Consider the following 23,110-nt stretch of genomic DNA (forward strand, 5'->3'; position numbering starts at 1 on the left):
GGGTCAAATGATTCCACAGAAGCAATTGGTAATGTTTAAAAGGCATCTGCAGCCTCCAAGGTTGGGAAGAATCTCCCAAGTGAGGGGCATCCGCCGTGACATGCACCTGCTTGCTGTAGTCGGCAGCCAGCTTTGTCACTGCTGTTCCCAGCTGTAAATCGGAACAGAGAATTTTGACCTACTTTTTCAGTTTTTCTGTTGTTTTGCACAACATTGAGGACACTGAAACCAGGTCAGTGTAGTGCTGGTTGGGGAAGCACAGATAAATGCTGATCTYTGTGTGGAAGTGCTGCTGGGGTTCAGGGGGGGCATTGGAATATATCCAGCGCAAGATCCTCCAGATAACCAGAAGGCTCTTGAGYAGGAGACAAAAAGGCAAAAAAAGCCCCGAAAGAATATTCCTCCTGCCTGAGTGGGGAAAGCATTTGGCCTTCCATCCTCCCTTCCTTGGCTGGGGCAACAGCCAAGCACCAGAGCAGGGCCCTCTTCCAAGWCACACCAAGAGCGTGGATCTGCTGGGGGGCAGGAGGGCTCTGCAGAGGAATCTGGACAGGGTGGATCCATAGGACAAGGCCAGTGGTGTGGGGGTCAGCAGGGCCCAGTACCAGCTCCAGCACTTTGCTTGCAGCAACCCCRTGAACATTCCAGGCTTGCTCGGTTAATGGTTGGACTCAGACCTTAGAGGGCTCTTCCAACCTTCAGGATTCTGTGATTCTAAGATAGGATATTTGGTAATCAGTTCATTTGTCTCCTCAGGAGCAGGGCAGATCTTAAAACACTTTATTTTCTCATTAATAGAACAGTGACTTTGCCAGGAGTGAGTTATGGGATGGCTGCAGARGAATATTTTTTTTATGGCCAGTTGGAAGGACAGAAGCAGCATGAGGAATGGAACTACATGAAAGAAGGGAGATAAAGGCAGTGGGATGAGAAGGCTTGGAGGGGCCTGAAACCAGTGGAGATGTGTGTCCATGCAGAAGAGAGCAGAGCTGCAAATGAAGCCTTGACTAATGGCATTTTAATAAAGACAGAGCATTGACGCCTTGGAAGCTGTTAATGCACACACTGAGGCAGAGCACACAAAGCCAGCTTGTTCCTCTAAATTTAGGGGTGTAAGCTCATAAAATGAGTTGGCAGATGCTGAGAAAGTGAGTGAACGCATCGTGTATGTCTTGGTTTCAAGGTGTTCCTCCTTACCCACAGCCTGGCTGCTGTCCCTTTTCCAGAGGGYGAGCCCTTTGTCCCGATCTGGCAAGGCCAGGGAAGTTTTCTGCTGCTGAAGGCTCTACTTTTTACACAGTGTGAGGGTGGAAGCTGGTGAGCTCATATCTGTGGGTTTATAACATGTCAGTTGAGAGCCCTGGAGGATTTGCTGCTCTTTGAAGTCATGTGGGAAGTACAAGATCTTGTCTTGAAAGCGCTCTCCAGATCAGGAGACTTACCAGACATATTACACAGGCATGTGGGGTGGATGTTGGAAAAGCCAGAGGGAAGACATGTGCCTTGTCCTAAAGCAATGATCTCGGAGCTGCTTTGAAGAATTGTGGTCCTGTGTCTGTAGAGAGTGGGTGAGATCACCCATCTCAACACAAAATGGGGCTTTCTTGGARGTCTCTTCTTAAAAGAAGGAAAAAGGAATTACGGCACTGAATTCCTATTATTTTAGAGTGTTGCTTCATCCACCAGGCATTTGCCGTTTTATTTGTGGCATCTTTCAGGGATCAGAACCACACACMGACCTGGACCAGACCTGCTTGCTTCAATTTGAACAAAATGGAGTTCATTGCCTGTTTCAGTTTGGACAGATTTCTGGAACTGCCACAAACCAAGATTTTGATAAAGCTTGTTCCTGTCATGGAAAGGTCTTCAGAGTAACTGAAGGAAGTCAAGTTTTGAGTGATGGGAAGCAAGCTTTTCTTTTGAAGAGGGTGAACAAATATGGCTTTGGCTTCTTTACACCAACCTCGTGTTTCCATTGTCCTTTTCTCTGGCTGCTCTCGGGCTGAAGGGCTCCCCCGGACACTGCATGGCTGTGGGCAATGTCTGTGCCATTTATCAAACACTGCTTTGCCTTGTACTGTGATCTCCACACAAACAGCAGGGCCAGGCTGGACAGGGCTTGGAGCAACCTGCCCTAGTGGGAGGTGTCCCTGCCCATAGCCAAGATGAGCTTTAAGGTCCCTTCCAAGCCAAACCATTCCATGATTTAACTCTGTCTAGAAGCTGGTTTGTAGCTCTAGAGCTTCAGGTTTATCAAGGGAGGTGAGGTCATGACTTAGGTTTGGGTCTGAGTGTTTGGAAGGGTGTAGGAYACAGAGCTACTGTTTTTTACTTAACTAACTGTGCTGCAAGTAATTTCCTTTCACTCCTGTGTCTTTCATTAAATAACTGTTCCTGTGTCTCCAACTGTGTTGTAGTGAAATCAATCTCAGAATTGGGCTGAGTCACCATTAGGGAAATATCTTCATCCAGCTCTGTTCAAATGGAAGTAACTTGGAGGAGCAATCTTGCTGAATGGGTGGAAAGGTAGGAAGGAAAATCATTATAGAAAAGTTTGAATCGTGGCAGGAAGTCATCTYATGATCTGAGCAGCCTTTAAATATTAATGTCACTGACAGTCTGATCTTCGTTGTTCTGCCACTTCCCCTCCAAAGCCYAGTGCTGTGCTGGTCCTCCAAGGCCATTTTTGATGCTGTATTTACTACTGTTGTTTTCAGAAGGTGGTAATGATGGTGTGAAATCTTTGTGTGATCCGGTGTGCCGGCAGCCAGGCACTGCTCCTCAGCCTGGCTGTGATAAAGAGCTGCTCAGAGGCGTGGTTCACTCATCCATTGCTGCTCTGAATTCCTGTTTGCAGGAGGCTTTCAGCAGAGAGAGGATGTTTAGTGTTTGCAGACTGTCAGGCATGACCTTTCCATCCTTCTCCCTAGGGAGACCTGATCCAGATGGGGAGCGGGGGAAGGACAGAGCCATAGGAGCTCGTAACCATTAACATCTTATTTTGTGAGCCAGAAAATGTGTGGTGAGACTGCGTGCTTAATTTGCCTGAGCATAATGGAGTTGCTTGTCCCATCTGAGATGCGCTGAGCAAGGTATAAACTGGACATGGTTTGTGCTCTTGCTGGGGATTTCTTTCTGTTTCCATTTCTGAGATTGTAGGTAGTTCTTGGTCATAAATTATTCAGCCTTGATTAAAATAATGACTTTCATCTCCAGGGGGAAAAAATTCTTCTCTGGCTTTGGTCAGGTCGAGTGTGTTTTCCAAAGTGTTACTGGTTTTTACTCATGAAGTTCCTGTGTTGCTCATCTTTCTTGGTAATCCAGCCCTAGGAACACTCCAGCATCATGGAATCTTTTGGGTGGGAAAAGCCCTCTGAGATCACCAAGTCCATCACGAAGCCATGTCCCCAGTGCCACACCCACATGTTTTACTACATGGAAATGATAGCTTTAACTATCATATGAAGCAACACTTGGCTGCAATGTTCTGTGTCTACTTCTCCTGCCACAGCAGAGATAGACCMTATAGACAGACCAAAATGTCCCGTGTGTCAGTTTTATCTTTCCAAAATTTTATCAGAAATACCTGTGCGAGTAGATCCGCCAGCTATTAGAAATCATTCTCCTGTTTGGTTTGAGTTTCAGCAGTGAAATGCTGTCGTTTCACCGATGGTTCTTCTTCATGTTGTTTGTTTTGAAGCCAGTGTCTCCTCCTGGGACAGCCTGGGGTGAGGTGCAAAGTGATTTTCTGATATCTGATCGAGCCTCATCGCTGCTGCTGCAGACTGGTTTCACTGTGCTGTGTCTGCACCGAGCAGCTGAGAGTACATGGGGATGTCTGTGATGAAAAACCAGTTCAGCCAGTTCACTGGTAACGGATGCTTCCTGCTTATCCATGTTCTGCTCTGAGTATTAAATCTGGAATTAATTTGAGGGTCAAGTAAAGCTTGGTAATGCTAAATAATTTCTTACACATGAACRTGGCCAGCTCTTCTGTGTAGGCCGGAGGTGCTGAATTGCAGATGGTGTTTCACACCTTGCTTGGGAGCACGTTGGGAGCTTGTCACTTCAGTTTATGGCCAAACTGGTAGTGTGGCTGTGGCATGGAGGTTCTCAGGTGACCTGGTGATTATCAGACCACCTGGATGTGCTGCAGATGGGCTGTGTGACGTTTTCTGCAGGGATCCACAGCAGTCCCAAGTGACAGGAAGAATTGCACTGCCTAAAGAGGACCTGCAGGAAGGCTGTAGAGGGGTGTGTGGCAAGAGCAGCAAGTGATAGGATAAGAGGGCTTTCAGCTGAAAAGATATGTGTAGATTGGATATTAGGGAGGAATTGTTCCCTGTGAGGGTGGGGAGGCCCTGGCACAGGGTGCCCAGAGCAGCTGTGGCTGCCCCTGGATCCCTGGCAGTGCCCAAGGCCAGGCTGGACAGTGCCCGGAGCACCCTGGGGCCRTGGAGGGTGTCCCTGCCATGGCAGGGGCTGGAATGAGATGAGATGGGCTTTAAGGTCCCTTCCAACCAACCATTCTGGKATTCTGTGATTCTGTATTCCAGCGGGTAGCTCCCTGTGTTCTCTGGGTCCAGCATGAGTGACTTCTGCCTTCTATCCAGATGCTTTAGGTCAAACAAAAAGTCTCCAGAAACAGAAGTGTTCCTCAGCTGGAGGCCAGGGAAAGCACACTCAGATTTTAGARCAGCTCATGCTTCTGTTCCTTGTGGATGGGTAATAATCCTTGTCTTTGGGTAACTAGATGAAGRTAACTCAGCTTCATCCTCTGGTGGACTAGAGGATCATCACTGAATTATGGATTGATCATCTTGGAGACCTTTTCCAACCTGAATGCGTAGCCGGCAAAATGAAAGAAGGAAGGAACAGAAGGAACTCGTGCTAAGCCTTCTGCAGAGGTATTGCTGCAGGAGGACTGAGCCAGTTGCCTGAGTAACTTCTGAGCCCTCGTTTATGTGGTTGTGTTTCTGGGTRTCCTTCTGCAGGGCTCTTGGTTGGGTGGTTTGAGCACTGAGACTTCTGTGCTGATTGTGGAAGCATTAGAAGTAGGACACAAACCTTGTGGTAAAAAAACAAACTTGCTGGTAAAATTATTCAGGCATTATTCCATTCACATCTGGAAAACCTGAATGCAGCTGTGCTCCTGTAGGGCTACAGTCCAGTACCTTTAGATTCTGGGRTGTGGGGGTGTCATTCCAGATACGTTTATTCTAATTGTTGCTTGAGACCTGCACGACCAGAGTGCCTGATACCATCTCCTGATGCAGCACCTGTGCAGACAAAACATCCTTCAGCCTTTCCCTTTATCGTACTGGTTTCTTGGGGAGTGAGGGGGAGCTCAACCRCCCCACTGGTACCTCTGGACTGCACTTGTGGGGCAGGACCTCCTGTGTCCATGCAGTTCCTGCCAGTCTCCTTTGGGCTTGTTCCTGAGCATGGAAGAACCACTTGGTCTGCAGGGGTTGAGAAGCATCTTGTCCCCTTTTGACTGWGTTACCAGCCTTTTTTTAAAATAGTTTATCGTGCTTTGGTTCCTCATTTTGGTCATCTCTGCAGGACAGCAGTTTGAATTAACAAATACATCTCAGGTAGATTTGGAGTTGGACTTCAATGATCCTTGTAGGTCCCTTCCAACTTAGGTTATTCGGGATAATCTAGACCAATTTGAAAAGAGGTAAAAAAAAGGAGGATTTTATTTAAGTGCTACAAAAATTGCTTCTCTTGGCACCTTTCATTGGCCCCTTTGTATTTTTTGTCTGGCTTTCATGTATATATGTATATATAAATGTATGGAGTGAGAAGAAACCAAACCTCCACTTCATGGGGCTTTAAAGGTGGGATGCAGTTTCTTCGCCGTGTCCACCTAACATGCTGCTGTGGTTGGAATGGTTCTGGTTGCTGTGTGCGTGTCAGTCCTGATAACTCCAGGGGAATCATGGAATCACAGACTGGTTTGGAGGGAAGGAATCTTGAAAACTCAGCTGGATGCACCCCCTGCCGTGGGTGGGGGCACCTTCCACTAGACCAGGTCGYTCCAAGCCCCACCCTGCCTGGCCTTGGACACTTCCAAGGATGAGACAAGTAGCAACAGTGGATGGGCAGCACTTAAATTTCTTCATGATATCAGAGCTTTTTATCAGAAGACTGTTAAGAAAATGATAAAGTTCTCGTATAACTGTTAAATTCCTGTAATTCCAGAGGCCAGGAAAGTTCTGGATATTGGCCCTCTTGTATCTTTCTCACTTGGTATTTTAAAATAATGATTTTATTTCATATATCTCTCCCCAGGTAAGAAACCAAAAGCAACCTGCCTTTATTGAGTTCTCAAGAACACAATCGACCCTTTGGTACATTATCAAGATGCATTAGGAAACTGGATCTGGTGCCAAAATAACTCCATGAGTTTCCATGACTCTCTTGACCCCCGACGCAGATACTTTTGGATATAAATTTCTGTTCTAAGAAGAAGAGTGTGTACTCCAACTCCTTTCTGCCAGCTTGCTGGCAGAGGTATTTCACTAAGATCATGGACCATCCTAGTAGGGATAAGGATGAAAGGCAGCGGACGACGAAAGGAATGCCGGGAAGGAGCGGGCACGGTTCTCGGCCAAGCTCATCAACGTCCTCTGGTGTTCTTATGGTGGGACCCAACTTCAGAGTGGGCAAGAAGATTGGGTGTGGGAACTTTGGAGAACTCAGACTAGGTAAGAAGTAAGCRTTTTAGTGGCCTGYRTTATGCRAATTAGTATTTCWCTAGTGGAATATAAATACRTRAAAACTTACTCTGGCTCGAGAAACRCGTGYRCKTGTCTTGTTTCCCAAGTATCAAGCTGCCTTACTTGGAGCTTCTGACTCAGAAGATGTAATAACTCTTGGTGTGATTTTGATTTGCATAAAGTCAAAGGGAATACACTGCAGAGGCCAAAGATGCAAATTTTTAACAATCCCAACGAACGAAGACTGTTCTCAGCACTGAATGCCTTGCCTAAGGTGAAAGAAAATTGCTAAATGTTGCTCCCAATTTTTTGTTTGTAAGCTAGAATGCCCTTTTAMAGGGATGGGTGAGACTCTTCCCCAGCACTCAGACTCAATTCCACATCCTTCTCTAACCYCACTGCCCTAATTTCAGCCCCATCACCCTCTCCCTGCTCTGTCTGTGTGTAGGACTCGTTTGYGAGGAGCAGGATGTGCCGAGTGGCCATCTGGCTCCCTCAGCCGTCCTGGCAGCTCCACATTTGTTCATGGTCCATTGGTCTCCTGACCACGTCTTGCAGCTGGTTGCCCAAACAGATGGTTCCACTAATGCATTGTTTGTTTAGGATGACTTGGGAGCCCAATGCAGAGCGGTGCACTAAGCTCTTGAATCACCTTAAACAATGGTTGTGTTCTAAATGAAGCGGGGGAAGCAGCCAGTGTTGCTTCACATAACTCAAGTATCACGACACTACTGATAGTATCTTTGTAGATTCCTGCTCAGAATCTGTCATCCTAAATGAATCTGTGTCATCTGCCACTCTAAGGTTGGGTTATTGCACAGGCTGCTGCACGGTGTGAACATCAGCCAGCTCACTTTTGGTGTGTCTCAGGAAATGGGTGTTTTAGTTTCAGCACTGCATCAGAGAAGTTTTATTGATTCACCCAAGCAGAGACAATGCTCCAAAGGTGTAGCAAAACCAAGGACAAGGACAGAAACTCCAAGCTTCCTGCACATGAGTATAACAGGCAGCTAAAGATAAATTTGGATCTTTACAGTGACATGACRTGAATTGCTCTGTTGTATTCTCAAAGTCCCCCCAACAACAAATGTCTGCTGGGGCAGCTCTGCAGATGGGGTCTCACCTGAGTGGGACAGAGAGGCAGAATCTCCCACTGCCCACACTGGGAGGATGCAGCTCCTGTTTCCATGATTCTTTTTTGCATTTCTCAAAATTTTACTTGGTTGACTATTAGGTTGACAATAGGTATTAGGTGACTCATATATAGTTTATGGTATGGACTTTACAGAAGAGATTTCACTTCTGAAAATGTCAGTTTACAGWGAAATTCAGTTTTAAATATGGAAATGCAACTCCTGCTAATTGAGTGACTATATTTTTAATAATACTTGTATTGTTAATGTGAGTTTACTAAAAATGTAGGCAATGAGCCACACTGATAACAACAATTTATTGTAAGGTCCTTACAGAAGCTGTATTACTCTTGTTTTTTTTCCCTTTCTCTTGCTTTTTGCCAGTCACTATCACTTTAAGAGCTGCTGTTTGCTCAAATAGCAGCTATTTCTCCTGCACAGCCCATGGTAATTATCGCTGGGGGGAAGGAGAAGCAGCGGCTGAAATCCGAGCGCACAAGTCTCTGATAACAGTTTTGTCCTGCGAAGATGAATGATGTGCCCTCTGCTTTTTGCCGTTTTTATGTGGTTGCAGAGCAGTTAAGCACCAATATCACAGGCAGAACAAAGTCACACACTGATAAGCAAGGAGGAAATAGACTTCTCAGTTCCCTGAAGAATTTCTCTTTCTCCAGGTGTTGTGTTTTCAGTTTAAACCGCTCTRRTATCAAGGACTGACTATTCAGGGARGAGATGGCACTTACCTATAGAAGCTATTTGATGTAAATATCCAGCTTGCCGCTCAAGGTTTATCCTTCTTCCTGAAAATATACGTCACCCAAAGATGTGACTGTTCTTGAGCACGTGGGAGCAGCATAGTTGGGTTCCAGCCCTYGGACTGAGATGGGCTGAGATGAACACAAAACTCAGCATTTGATAGGACAGGGGAAATGGCCACGAGTTGTACCAGGAGAGRTTCAGGCTGGATATTAAGAAAAAACTTCCTCTCTGAAATGGTGGCTGGGTGTTGGAACAGCCTCCTGAAGGAAGTGTTGGGGTCACCATCCCTGGAAGGGTTCAGMAAAGGAGGAGAMGTGCCACTGGACCAAGCCCCATCCAACCTGGCYYTGGGCACTTCCAGGGATTTAAAGATGATTGTATGTCTTCTTCCGTGTCCATAATGTCTTTAATTTTATTGAGTGTCCCAGTGCTGTTGTAGCTACGTGCTGAGGAAGACATGGCATGTTTTCTAATGCTGCCATATGGATAAAGAAGAGCTGCTCCAGTTCGTGCCTGCCCTGAATGATGTCACTCCCTGTCCTGGGCTTTCTCAAGAGCTGGACTGTCCAAGCATCAATATCCATTACAGGAATTGGAAAATAAATGAGTAACAGAGCAGGGCAAAGCTGATGCTGCATATAAGCCCTGGTAACTTCCACCGTGGATTGCTCCTGAGTTTTGGAGTTGCTCAGTAAAAGCATGACTCGTGCTGTGGAAGCGATAAGTAAAGGTCAAGACTTCCCTGCATAAATCCACAGGGAGCTTTTGTGGTGGGGTTCCCTCCTCCAAGGAGACAGTGAGGCTGGAGGAGGTCAGGAAGGTGTCTGACAGTCCAGGGACTGCCCCAATGTCCTTCCCAGTGGCATCTGTTCCAGGAGAGTTTGCTGTCAGGCATGAGCTGTGTGAAGGTGGAGGGGGAGTGATTGCTCGAGTTCCCTGGCAGAGGCGGCGGAGGATGTTGAGTGATGGAGTAACTGGCAGTGTCAGCAGGCAGGGGAGATGCTCTGTGACACAGAGCTGTGCATCGCTGCCTCGGATCGCTGAGGAGCCCAGGGCTGCCTCCAAACACCAGACAGGCTTCTGGAGGAAAATCCCCCTGCAGCTGCAGCACACACRGGTCCCAGCTCCGGCTCAGCGCACCAGGAGCTGCATGTGAGCTCAACTGGGTGTGCTCATCCCACGCTCCTGCCCTTGGTGCTTCCCAGAGCGTGATCAACCTGGTGAAACATCCCCAGGATGAAATTGTTCAGTGTCCAGCAGATCCAAGACATTTCCAGAAACAGAGATGCTCTGACTCTTCATTTTTCATTCCCTAGACTATTTTGGCATGATGTAGATAGTGAAACCTTGTGGCTGGGATTCCTCCTGTAACACGTGCACGGAGCAAAAGTGCTGCCATGGAACACAATTACCTTGTGTGTGTGAGTGGAAGGTGGTGTTTGCCTGCCCTGCTGAGCTGTTGCAAACTGTTCATTCTTTTGATTATTTTGAGGTTTATACCTTGTTAAAGGCAGAAACTTTAGGGGGAAGTGGGAAAACAGCCCTTGGGCATCAGTGTCACTCTTCCTCATTGTGCCTCGAGCTGTAAGCATTCAGTGTGGAACTTAAAGATTTTTTTGTTCTCCCTTTGCAGGTAAAAATCTCTACACCAATGAATATGTAGCGATCAAACTGGTAAGTAGAAGCTTCAGGTGTCCTTAAATGACTTGTACTTCATGTTAAAAATTCAGACTAAAACCAAGTTTCTCGCTTTGGGCTCAGTGCTGCTCTCACTGTTAGCTGGGAATGACTTATTAAAACTGAGAWAAGTTCTTAAAAGCACTAAAAGCAGGGAACGAACCCATCCTTCCACCTGCTGAAGTTTTTTTGGTACATAAATGGTCTCTAGCTGTCTTACAGCAGCAAGAGCCTTGTTCCTCTGCCCAGGTTSCACTGAAGGTCACTGGTAGTGGGTTTGCCACCTCTTCCTGCTCCACGGCTCRAGCCTTTCCTTTCAGGACTGCACAGACTGTGCAGCTGTCAGTGTTTGGTTAGGGGCATGGTGCTGAGGGGGTCCATGTTCTCAGAGTTGAGAGCCAGGAAGGAGGGTGTTCCTGTGGTTCAAATTCCCTGGGGCAGCAGAGCACAGCTCGGTCTGGTACGATGCTCTGAGATTGCAGGTGCAACAGGCAAAACAAGATCCAGTTTGGGGAAGGTCAGTCTTTCCTCTGGCTGCTGTGGATTGCAGATACAGTCTCCTCATCTGTGGAATCTGGGGAATGGGGAACTCCCTGACTTGGAGCTCTTCTGCATTTGTCAACTCACAGCCSATCAGTTTGTTTTTAGGCCTTAGCTTTTCCTGTCTGTATCAATTCAGGCTTTCCTTAGTCTCTTGGGCTTTCAGATTCAATGTCCTCACCTGATGTGCTGCGTTCTCATCCAAACACTCTTTAATCAGGATCCAAACCCTAAAATATGAAGTTAAAGTTGTGGTGCTGATTTGATACTGCAGCAAACCGTCTGGTTTGCCCAGTTGTTGCTGTGTAGCACAATGACCGGGGTCACTCAGGTGACACAGAATCAGGATGGACTTGGTGCATTAGTTGTGATCCCATTTGAGTGCCCCAGATTCCTCATCTCTGGCACTTCCCTTACAATGTATGAAAAATAATTACAGCATTTCAGGAGGGACTTGTTTTCACGCCTGTTGGCAAATGTCAGAAGATGTTCCCTAAAGTAAATAAATAAATGCCTGAAGAGGAGTTCAGGAACACAGAATCCCAGACTGGTTTGGGTTTCCTGGGGGAGGATCTTAAAGCCCATCTCATTCCACCCCCTGCCATTGTGGAACACCAGGGATATCTTCCATTTTCCCCTTCCAGCCTGGCCCTGGACACTGCCAGGGATCCAGGGGCAGCCACAGCTTCTCTGGGCACCCTGTGCCAGGGCCTCCCCACCCTCACAGGGAACAATTTCATCCCRGTGTCCATCTACCCTGCCCTCTGRCAGTGGGAAGCYATTCCCCCTTGTTCTGGCATTTCTTATCCCCAGTCCCTCCCCAGCTCTCCTGGAGACCCTTTAGGCCCTGGAAGGGGCTCTGAATTCTCCCTAGAGCCTCTTCTTCTCTAGACTGAACCCCCCGGGTTCTCCCAGCCTGGCTCCATATGAGATGCCTTCAATATGGATCCACATCAGGAAGTGGAACTGTTGGTTTTTAGGCCATAGATGATGTGCTGTGTACACAGATGAGGYGTTTTATTGAGTCAGTGATGCTTCTAATTTGCTTCCAAAGATTATCCTGCAAAGCTGTTGCATTGGAAACCATAAGGAAGTTGTAATCCAGGTAAAACAGAGCTTTACTAGGCCAAAGGGTGCTTTCCTCTCAAAAAAGTGRCTGCAGTGACACCTCCCAGTAACCTGAAGCTTTTCCATATGGCAGGACTCAATGACATTGTCTCTTGGTTTCCTCAATCTGAACCTGTTTTTCTGGTCACATTCTTCCTTCTCTTTTTCTTACTTTTTTTTTTTTTTTTTAAATAACTGAGTGTTAAAGCAGTTACTCTGCAACACACTCCAATTTCATTTGCCCTCTTGTGATCCAGGCTTAAAAATCTCAGGACCTTCTTGTGTGAAGGGCTGGAAATGCCATCCATTGGACATCCAGCTGTCCACACACCTGCTCTGTTTTGGAGTTTAAGGAGAGAACAGTAGGAGGAATGGGGGTTTCTTGGTCTCCTAATCTTAGAATTCCACAGAAATAAGAATAACTCAGCCTCCTCATCAGCAAATGCGCTTCTCTTACATGTGGACTGAACTGCTATTTCCTTTATCCTTCAAATAATTTGCAGATAAGTGGTGGAGTAGCTGCTTTTCATGTACTTATGGGCAACATTTTCTTTTGTCTGCATTGTTGAACTGAGTCAAAGCTTTGCTGCAAGTCCTTCAAGCTGTGAGATCATCTTCTGCCACTGCARCCCTGCTGTCTCAGCTATTCCTGCCTCCTGCCACAACCTTAGAGCTGGAAAATTGAGAGATTGCGTGATGGATACCAAGAGCCCATCAGAACGTGCTGTGAAATTCCATGTTAATGCCTCATGGTTTCTTTTTGGGACTGAGGCTACACCTTGGAAAACCACYGGCAGTGGAGATGGGTCCCTGTGTTGCCTTGTGTGGTGTCACCATGAAGCTCCTGGTCATGCTCTTCAGCTGACTTACGTGRTGAGGGGCCTCTGATTTATTCTTGTGAGGGTTTTCAGAGCTGGAGTGCCCACAGCAGGGATTTCCTGCCTGGCAGGAGCCAGCTGGGTGCCATCCAGCTGCAGTCAGAGTGCGGGGACCGGGCCATCCCCTCTCACCGTGCCATTGGTTTGAGCTGTGGATTTTCTCCAGAAGGTAATAGCAATTCAGTTATTTTTGCTACAAACACAACATCTGCCAGCATCCCTAAGCCCTTGGCCTACAGGACAACAATCTGTGCTGGTATGATCTTCTCAGAAGCTGCCACGTCTCTGGCGAGTGTCCAGAGCTCCTGAGGCAGAAGTGGCTGAGGCTGCTTCTCTGATTTCATCATGACAGCATCACGTCCTGCTGCATCAGTCCTTCCCCTTTACTTGTTTGGATAAATAAACTGCACCCTGAACAGGCTGAGTTCCTGAATCCCTGTGCTCTGCAGGTGTCTGTAGACTATCCCTCGAGCCACCAGCAACAATTACCTTAATTTAAATGTGTCTTATATTATGAACTTGTTTGTGTGTTGCTTTGTATTTGCCTTTTGTGCAGGTTGAGTTTTGCCTCCAGAATATTTTTCCACATTATTTTCTAAGTAGTTGGTCGTATTTGTCTTCTGGAGCTTTAAAACATCGGGAATTCAGTGACTGTGGAGGCCTTTTCCAACCTCAGTGATTCTGTGATTAAACTGAGAAGCAACCAGGAGCTTTCATTCCCCTTGCTGGGAAATGGATGGGATGGCTTGAGCTGRTGTGGACCAGCTCAGCTCTAAGTCAGATTGCCTGAATTCCTGTTCAGAATTCCTTCTCCACACTTAAAAAGAACATTGGCATTCACAGCCAGTGTAGACATCGGTCTTACAGTGCAGACCAGAGAGCAACAAAAATCAGGACCAGCATTAACTTCCATCTCCAGGCTGCCTGGGCAGTGAACCCGCATCCCTGCCTATCCCAAGTGCACAGTTTTATTGCAAATGTAATTACTCCAGCCTCTTAATCCTCTCCATATTAACTTTATATTTTTAGAAGCTCTGTAATCTTTCACATTAATGCCTTGATGGATCGCAGGCATTAAGTCTTGTGCGTAAAGCGTGGATGAGTAACAGTTGACAAATGGGCTGGTTTGGGTGCATTGCAGACTTACCTGTTTTATTTTTTTGTATTTTAAGGATAAAAATAGAATATTCTAGAGTACTTCAAGATGTTTGACTGACACCTGCCACTAGAAGGGGGAGACTTCTTCCTTTTCCCCAGCTGTCTGGCTGCGCTGYGGTGCTCGCTGTGAACGACTGTGGTCTGACCTAAAACACACTTGTATGACTCAACATTTTTCAAAAATACAGTCTAGAGACCAACAAAAACCCTGTGGACAACCACAGTGCCCACAGAGTGAACTTGGGGCTTCAGCTTTTGCAACCTTGACTTCCTTGACCTCTGCCAATGTCCAGGGTCGTTCTTCCAGGACCAGGAGCTTTGCAGAATGATTCTTGAATTTCGCTGCAATGAATGAGCTTTGTATTTAAATAAGGAGGTTATTTCTCCTCCYGAGAGCAAATCTTAGTGCTGTTTCTTCACTTCTTGTCTAAATGGCATGTAGTAGTGAGGTCTGTTGTTAGACTTTCAGTCTGGGCTGTTCTAATTATGCACAAATCATCAAGTATAGGATAGAACTTCTTTCAGTCAAATTGATTTTAACCAATTTATTTATTTCTGTTCTAGGAACCAATTAAATCTCGGGCACCACAGCTTCATTTAGAATACAGATTTTATAAACAACTCGGAAGTGCAGGTGAGTAAACTTACCTTAAGCTTCTGGAAAGTCTGGGATTTGTTTATTAAATCAAACATCACCATCGCATTTGTTGTGCAACTCAGACTTGACTTTAGGGATCTGAGCCAATTCCTTTTAWCCTCACACAAGTTTTGGAAGAGACTGGGTGAGAATGATGATATTGGGTAATTGTGTGGACCTAAGCCTTGAGTTAGTGAGGATTTGCTGATATGGAAATAGCTCCCTGTAAGTGTGTTTGTGAAACATAGGAATCATAAGTGKATGGAAAGTTATTTGTGTGTAGAGCAACACACCTTAAATAGGTGATCTAAAGTCTTAAAACCTAGGAAATTGTTTTCATTTTTACTTGTTAAATCATAAGAGTGTCCAAAAGCCTCAGTATCCKCTGTGGTCTACAGTAAACATGAGGAAAAGAGAACAAGATCAGTCAAAGGTGGAATTTTTTTGTACATTTTTATTCTGACAGTCTCTGATTTCCCTGATACAGAGACTAATAATGTTTGGATTTTTCTTCTCTGAATTTATGGGGATTTTTTTTAAACCTGAAGAGGCTTTTAGCATGTGCTGTTTCCCATGCCAGGAATTTCCACAGCCTCGTGCAGGCTGTTCCACTGTCCAAGGAAGTCTCTGTGAAGCACCAAGCTTCTTTGCTCCTTCTGTGCCTTGATCATATACTGATTTTGGGTTTTGACAAGTTTCCTATGTTACTGTAATTTTTTTATACTTAATGATTTTATTTGTCCTGTTTTCCCTGAAGGGACCGAGCTTCCACTTGCAGAGGATGTCTGGTGGACATCCAGAAATACTTTCATAATAATACGTTACCACAGCACTCAGTTGAACTCCCTGCTGGAGTTCTGTTGGTGCTTGTGATTTCTGGGATACCCCAGCCCACATGTCTTGTGACACATGAATGAATCCCAGTCTGCTTTTTCTGCACTTGGCATCCTACCACTCTTTAAAGATGTGGTTCAGGAATTATAAAAGRTGTGGTTAAGGAATGATCAAAATTTGAAAGCATGGCTTTATTTTGGGTAGATTAATTATTTTAACGCGTTTTCTCCTGTTCCTGATGAACTTTCCATYCTGTAATACTTGCCCTGTCAGGGCATTCATGGAATCATGGAATGGTTTGGTTGGGAAGGGTCCTTATAGCTCATCCATTCCCACCTGTTGCCATGGGCAGGGACACCTTCCACTGTCCCAGGCTGCTCCAAGCCCCGTCCAGCCTGGCCTTGGACAYTKCCAGGGATCCAGGGGCAACCACAGTTGCTCTGGGCACCCTGTGCCAGGGCCTGCCCACCCTCACAGGGAACAATTCCTTCCTAATCTCTAATCTCCTGCCTTGGAGCATTTTCCAAAGGATGTTGAGGAGTCTCCTGAACAACCTGACTCTGCTTCTCTCTCTGTGTGGTCCCCCGGGCATCGCACGCCCAGCTCTGATGAACTGTTGGATGCCATTAGAAGCTCTTGTGCTGCAGTTCTGCTAAAACGACTGGAAATCAGCCAGGACTTGAGTGGAGGATGTGAACTACACTGCTGGTCTCACCATGAATCCTGGAATCAGAGCAAAACCAATTTTGGTGGAGTGGGGCTGCCAGGAGCAGGGAGCCTGGACTTGCTGCCTGCACTGGGGATTAGGGTAAGAGTGTCTGGCTGGAAAAACAGATCAGAGCTAAGTGCATGCCCACTTTGGGGCAGTGGAGGGGCCTGTGCTCAGTCAGGTTGGCAGTGCCAGGCTCCTCTTAATGGTCCTTACTCCCAAACCACTCCAACAGCCAGCTCGACCTTGCAGTAGCGATGTCTGGTTGTACTTGGAATGGCCGTACATTCGCCAAACGAAGGCAGAGAGTGTCCAAATCCATGGTGTGCATGACTCAGAGACAACAGCAGAAGTGTTGCKTGTGACATTCTGCTCGATAAATTAGCCAATTAATCCTGCCAAATGACGTGGCTGGCTGAAGCTGCCACCGTTAGCCCAAGGAGGGGGAGCAGAGGGAGCTTGGCTGTGACACCACAGGAGCTGCTTTATCCCCTCGACTGCGTGTGCAGCCACATGGCCTCTGTGAGCTCTGACATGTCAAAATGCTCATCACCTGCAGCTTTGGGAAAAAAAAGTAGGGTTTTCTTTCCTAATGAGAAGAGTTTTAATGGTCATTTCCTTCTTGGATGTTCAGGATAAACATTTTTAATGTGCTACTCTTGGGTAGTAGTCAGAGGAAAACTTAGGTTGGAAGGGACTGACCTACCTGGCCAGTGCCCAAAGGATGTATGTGGGTATCTATTACTTGCTTCACTTGTCATCATCAAAAACTGGTGAAAATAGTATTTTTTTCCTTTTTCTAAGCTATTCAGTCTAATTCTGCATTTCCCTTGGTGCAGTTGGACAGAGTAGCAAATAGCCCAGGAATTCAGAATCTGAATCCTGGGGTGAGCTTCCATGTGAGATGTTTGCACATGAGCAGGGGATGTGATAGCTGGCCCTTCCTTCAGCAGTGGCTCTGAGGCTCCCTGTGCCACGTGCTGCATCAGCCTCGATGTTCCAAGGCTGGCTGGCAGGGCACTGATGTTGCATCTGTTCCCTCCCAGCAGCTCCAGTTCCTCGCCCTGCCACGTAGCACGGATGGGGATCCCTGGGCAGCTTGGATTAGCCAAGCAGCAGACTGGATTTTTTGTGTCTCAGACATCTTAAGATGCTTCACGCTAGATTAAGTGAGGGAGCAGGGAGAAGTTTGTCAAAGAGATCTGAACTGTGGTGATATGGCTCTTCTTGGTGCTTCTCAGAGCAGCTCAACATTGCTGGATGGATCCACTGGAGTCAGAGAAAGTCCTGGGTCATGAGTAATCAATTAACTCATTTCTGATGTGCTTCTTTGGATATTTGATACTCTCTCTGATGTTTCAGTGCCTCCCTGTTTTAGGGGAACTAACAGCTCCCCTGTAATTCCCTTCCTCTAACTAGAGGAATGTTTCCTCGTAGAAACAGATTTTCATGGTTCTTCCTTGAACTTTTCTCCCCCCAGAAGTCAAGCGAGGCCCTGCTACACAGTGACCATCTGTTGGCTTCTTCTGTCTCACTGTGGAATGAAATATTTAATAACCTAAAATAGTGTCTGCGTGCTTTACCTCCGTGTGAGCCGCGAAACAAAACAGCGAAGCGCGGGCACGGAGTCAGAGACCTGATGGTCGGTCCGTAGGGTGCCTCAGGAAAGGATATATTTCCTTTAGGAAATGTAATTCCTTTAAGGTTCAGGTAGTCCGGGATACGATCCATTTGCTCACCAAGGCAATTGAAGTGGTTTTTACAATTTCTGTGCAAACTTGTTGCATTCCTCCTATCACTCCTCTAATACCAGTGTTGCACTGAGTAGTTTCGTGGTTCTTCTTTGTCCTCAAATCCACATGAGCTTGCAGCAGCATCCTGCCTGCAGTTATCCTGGCCTGGGCTATCCCCCAGATTTTGCTTTACTGGTGGGGACACAGTCCTGCTGGCAGCCCCATGAGCATGAGGAGCACAGTCCTGTGTGTGATAGCTGTTCCCTAGAATCAGGCTCGCGCTCTGTGATCCTCCTTGAGGGCAGGCTGTCCCAGGTGTTCCCTCCTCCCCAAGGCTGGTTCCTAATCTCCTGGGCTGCTCCTTGCTCTCAGCCTTTGCACAGCTGCTTTTGAATCCTCTGTTTCCATACCTTGGGGATGAGAGGAGCTCCCCCTCTGACTTGACCAAACATTTTTCTTCTCCAAGGACTGCCAGAATTCAAGTCTCCAGTATGCAGCATGCTTCTTATATTGAGTAAGTCACTTGAGCATGTCATTTGYCCTCTGTGCTTGAAATTTGTGGAACAAACAGAGTTGTTTGTATGTGGTCAAGCAGACCCAGCTCCTGGCTCCTGGAATGGCTCCACTTCCCTCAGTTACCAAAGGACACAGCTTTGGCTTTGCCTGAGCTGCCTCCTGCTCACCCAGCAGCATCCCAGGACCCTCCTGCTTCGTTTGGGAGCAATAAAAGCCACTGCTTTTCCCGTGGCTTGCAGGAGTCCTGTGGCAGCTGGGTCCTGCTGGGTGCACACTGGGGTCTTGGTGATTTTGTCCTGTGGGCTTTGTTTGCTTGTGGGTAGCAGGAATGGTCTTGTTTTAAGGTGATTCCAGATTAGAAAAATCGATTCTTCTCTTCAGGAGCTGCTGGAACAAGTCCAGAGGAGGGCACACGGATTCCAAGGGCTCTGGAGCCAGGCTGGGAGAGCTGGGAGTGCTCACCTGGAGAGGAGAAGGCTCCAGGGGGAGCACAGAGCCCTTTTTGGGGCCTAAAGGGGCTCCAGGAGAGCTGGGGAGGGACTGGGGACAAGGGATGGAGGGACAGGATACAGGGAATGGCTCCCACTTCCAGAGAGCAGGGATGGATGGGATATTGGGAAGAGGTTCTTGGCAGTGACAGTAATGAGGCCTTGGCACAGGTGGGCTCTGGAAGTGTCCAGGGTCAGGTTGGATGGGCTTGGAGCACCCTAGGTCAGTGGAAGGTGTCCTGCCTGTGGCAGGGGATGGAACTGGATGGGATTTAAGGTCCCTTCCAACCCAGACCATGTAGGGATTTGTTACCACATTGCAGAGCACCTCTGGCATCTGTTCCTGTCGAGGCCATGTGCGATGCCTTCTCTCTAAGCATCACCTTTGGAATGTAAAATGGAGCTCTGCGTGCTTCCAGCTTTCCTTTGGCTGCACRGAGCTGATGCTCGAGTTTCCACGTAGTGACAGCTTCTGCCTGTGCACATCGTGTRCAGAAGTCATGCATTTTTGATTCAGTAGTAGTTTATTTTTAAACCAGCTGGCAGATGAGTCACAGCTTCCCCCACCCTCGGCAGTCCCACCTTGGCACATGTGATGCCCTCGGACACGTGTGACCGCGCGGTGAGYTCTGTGCCGCGGCTCTGTGGTCTCTGCTCATCCCCAGCAGGACAGGCCACGCTGGCAAGTGCATGTCAGACATCTGAGCCTCCATGGTGGCGTGGTGAGGAGCAGGACAGGAGTCTGATATGCTGGAGAATCCCAGGAAAGCGAGATCTCTGCTGTCCCCAGCCCACACAGGGATGAGTCACGGTGTAGGAGCAGAATGTTCTGAGTCAGGGAGGGCTATGTCAATACATATAGAATATTGACGGATTCTGTGGTTTTGTTTTAATTGCTGCTCTGTAAACAAGTTCACCTCTAATGAAGTATAGAGTCGGTGTGTTTACTTTGGGACCTCTCTGTGTTGCACAACTCRCCAGAGCGAAGCAGTCTGTTTACTCGTCGGGAGGTAGGACCGAGGGAAGCGAAGGTGGTAGAAATAACCGAGCCTTTGCTGGTGTAGTCAATATTTGCATATATATTCCTCGTGTGGCTGAGCTGTCTGCTCTCCACGCTGCACTGGATTGGSTGCACTGAGCACGTTTTTCTGTGTCGCTCTTGCTTTACCCATACACACCTCGTATGTACGGGTGCCCTTTATGAAGACATTCTTTCCATGCTGGTTGCACAATGCTGTCATTCACGTGGCAATTAGCGGTCATTTTGGTGAAGCTCATTATAGGATGGATGTAAACAAGTCGCCTTGGATCTGCCAGCACCACTGATCTCACAGGGAATGATGTTTTAAGGTGATTCGTTGTGCCCAGCACKCTTCCCCGAGGGAGCTGGAGTGACTCGAGGCCGTGTGCGGGAGGGTTAGTGCAGGAGATCCCCACCCGTGTTTAATTAACAAGTGTGAACATACCCATTAACCGTGGCACCAGCGGTTCTAATCTGCAGAATTCCTACTTGTGTTTGCCACCTGGATGGAAACGTCCCCGTGGCAGGAGCTGAGCCAGGTCACCCTTCAGCCAGGGGCTGGTTTGGGGGAGGATGGAGCTGCTGGGTGGGGATGAGCATGAAATCACAGAGTGGTTTGGGTTGGAAGGCACCTTAAAGCTCAWCCTGTGGCCATGTGGTCAGGGACACCTTCCACTAGCCTAGTTTGCTCAGAACTCTGTCCAGCCTGGCCTTGGACACTTCCAGGCATTGCCCTTCTGYAGCCCAAAGTGGGTTTGGACTGGTGTGGAGCAGCAGGTGGCCATCACCTGAGGTATTTTGTGTCCTGCTTATTGCATGGAGAGGTTTGTTCATACCTGTCACACTGCAGCACTCCGGATGAGCACTGCAGCCTCCTCCTTTGAAATACTGGAAATATTTTAGATTGCCAGTGTTCAGTGACTAGGTATTTCATAAGTGACTCATCTGTACAAGGTGGTACAAAACTGACATCCATTTGCAAGGAAACCAACTTTGGGACGCATTTCACATCAGTCATTCTCTACCTCGAATCCCTGCAACAGACTCAAAGGCTTTAAGATGTTGGGTTAAATTTCTACTGGCAAGAAAAGGCTTCTCCATTCTCAAATCCTGCACAGAAAGGTGCCCTTGGCCATAGGTGGGAGATGTTCAGCATGGGGATACTTGTTTCATTCTCCTGAAAGTGTGTTTTGTAGGTAAAAAGTGAAAGTAAAGTGCTGAGCTTAACCTTAAGGAATGTTGATTAATGGCTTCACTGTGAGGTCAGGGTAGTCCAAGGAGCTTGAACATGAAAGATCCTGGACTTGCAAGCTTTTGAATTGCAGAATGAAATGTAGTGGATTACTGTAACGTGCCCAGCTAGACACTGCTGCTTTCAGAGCTGGCTTGCTGTTGATCTCCAGAGAATTATGTTTTACTATTTAAAAACACTTGGCTTTTTCTTCACATGGCCATTTCCTTGTTAGGAAGGGCTTCCTGAATGTGCACATTTCAGCATCTCAGCATCAGAAGTTCTGACTTCTTCRGGCTAAATTTAGATTTTGTCAATTGGAAGCTATCAGATGCTTTTAAAGCAAGGCCATTAATATTTGAATATGAGATTAAGGCAGTTTCCTTTTTATATTCTGAGAAGTCCTCCTTCATCTCRAACTCTTCTGGTATTTGTGGCAGTAATCACAAATCAAACTCCGGGCAGCACGCRGAGGGGAGCGGCAGGATGCTGGGAAGCTGCCTTTGTGCAGACACTGTTCCTTGAAGGCTGTCATGGCCATAGACCCGTAGCTCATCCAGGTGAGCCCAGCTGTGTTCTCCTGGTGTCAGCAATGCCCATGGAGCAGGGTGTGCGCTGCAGGATGTGCTGCTGCTCCGGGGATGCGGCCGGGCTCCAGGACAGTGATGGACATTTCATCTCCAAGGTCTCTGTRCCACTTCTGGTGCTTTCTAGCAAACCCTGAGCTGAAACATCTCCTGCTGGCTGCCAGCCTGGGCTGTGCTTGGGAATGCAGTGCCTCAGCCATGGGAGGGGGCAGGTGAAGGCCACAGAAGCACAGACTGCTTTGGGTTGAGAGGGACCCTAAGCTCACTCATTCAATCCCCTTCAAAGATATAATGCCACCCCACTGCCTTGGGCAGGGACACCTTCCACGATCCCACRTTGCTCCAAGTCCTGTCCAACCTGGCCTTGAACTCTTCCAGGGATGGGAAGTCCACATGATACATGATGTTTGAAGATAMACTTTGGAATTTATATTTATATGAAATGAAAAACCCAGTTTGGCAGTGAAGGYCAAGATAATTAATTAATATGTAGGAGCCAGTTGGCTGTTCTGCTTGTCCCCCTTTCCTGCGCCTTCTCTGAACATCCTTCAAACYGTGGGGATGCTGCACTTAAAAACTAATTGAGGTCTAGAGCTATAAAATTAATGTTTAGGGGGCTGCTGTGTCAGGTGTKGAGCACTGCCTTGATCCAAAGTTCATTCCATTTTGGAGGGTGGGTGCCTGATTTAGTGGGATCCCTTCCAACACAGCAGAGGCATCCTAAAAACGCTGGAGGTTTTTAAGATGAAAACTGAGCAGTGCCAGGGAGGTTTGACGCCAGTGAAGTCCTGGTGTGGAGAGCTGCCCACCTCCCAGAGGAGCTCTCCAGTGCGTTTGGAGTCTGTGTTTTGGAGCTGTGCCCTGCCTGCTATTGGGAACCCTCCTTCCATCAYTAAAAGATAAGCCACAGGCTCTGCCTTGAGTCTGTGATGGGTCAGGCTGGATTTCTGAAGTTTTGTAATAATTTTTCTGTCTGAAAGTAGCTGTTTTTCCTTTAAAATTCCATTCCTACCCGTTTGTACTCGGCTCTCTTAAGGTGAAACCAAAATAATGTCTGGAAGTAGGCTCTGACTTAGTGCTTCTGAACTTGTGTTTGGCAGCAGATTCTCCTGGGGTTGCAGGGAGTGGGAGGTTTTCCCTCAGGCTGGAAGGGCCATGTGGGTAACACTTTCCTACGTATGAGAAATCCCTTTTTCCTTCCAATCCTACAGTAGTTACAGGACTGAAGATGACAATGTCTTGGCTTGTTTTGGAGAGTCCACGTGTCTCTTGGGGGGTGACTTCCTTCCTTCCTTCCTTCCTTCCTTCCTTCCTTCCTTCCTTCCTTCCTTCCTTCCTTCCTTCCTTCCTTCCTTCCTTCCTTCCTTCCTTCCTTCC

At 47.3% G+C, this 23,110-nt stretch overlaps 1 protein-coding gene across 1 annotated transcript in view; it reads left to right on the plus strand.

Annotated features, from left to right (window-relative positions):
- CSNK1G1 (casein kinase 1 gamma 1) overlaps nt 1-23,110 on the plus strand; it is a 73,851-nt gene that overhangs the window by 15,070 nt on the left and 35,671 nt on the right. Inside the window, exons 2-4 of the mRNA XM_057380531.1 lie at nt 6,298-6,713; nt 10,251-10,291; nt 14,542-14,611. Of these exons, the coding sequence (XP_057236514.1) occupies nt 6,536-6,713; nt 10,251-10,291; nt 14,542-14,611 (289 nt within the window). The 5' untranslated portion in view covers nt 6,298-6,535. The remainder of the gene's footprint in view (nt 1-6,297; nt 6,714-10,250; nt 10,292-14,541; nt 14,612-23,110) is intronic.

The sequence above is a fragment of the Malurus melanocephalus genome, unplaced genomic scaffold, assembly GCF_030028575.1.
Source record: "Malurus melanocephalus ecotype Western Australia unplaced genomic scaffold, MMel_1.1 scaffold_457, whole genome shotgun sequence".
In the NCBI taxonomy this organism is placed as follows: domain Eukaryota; kingdom Metazoa; phylum Chordata; class Aves; order Passeriformes; family Maluridae; genus Malurus; species Malurus melanocephalus.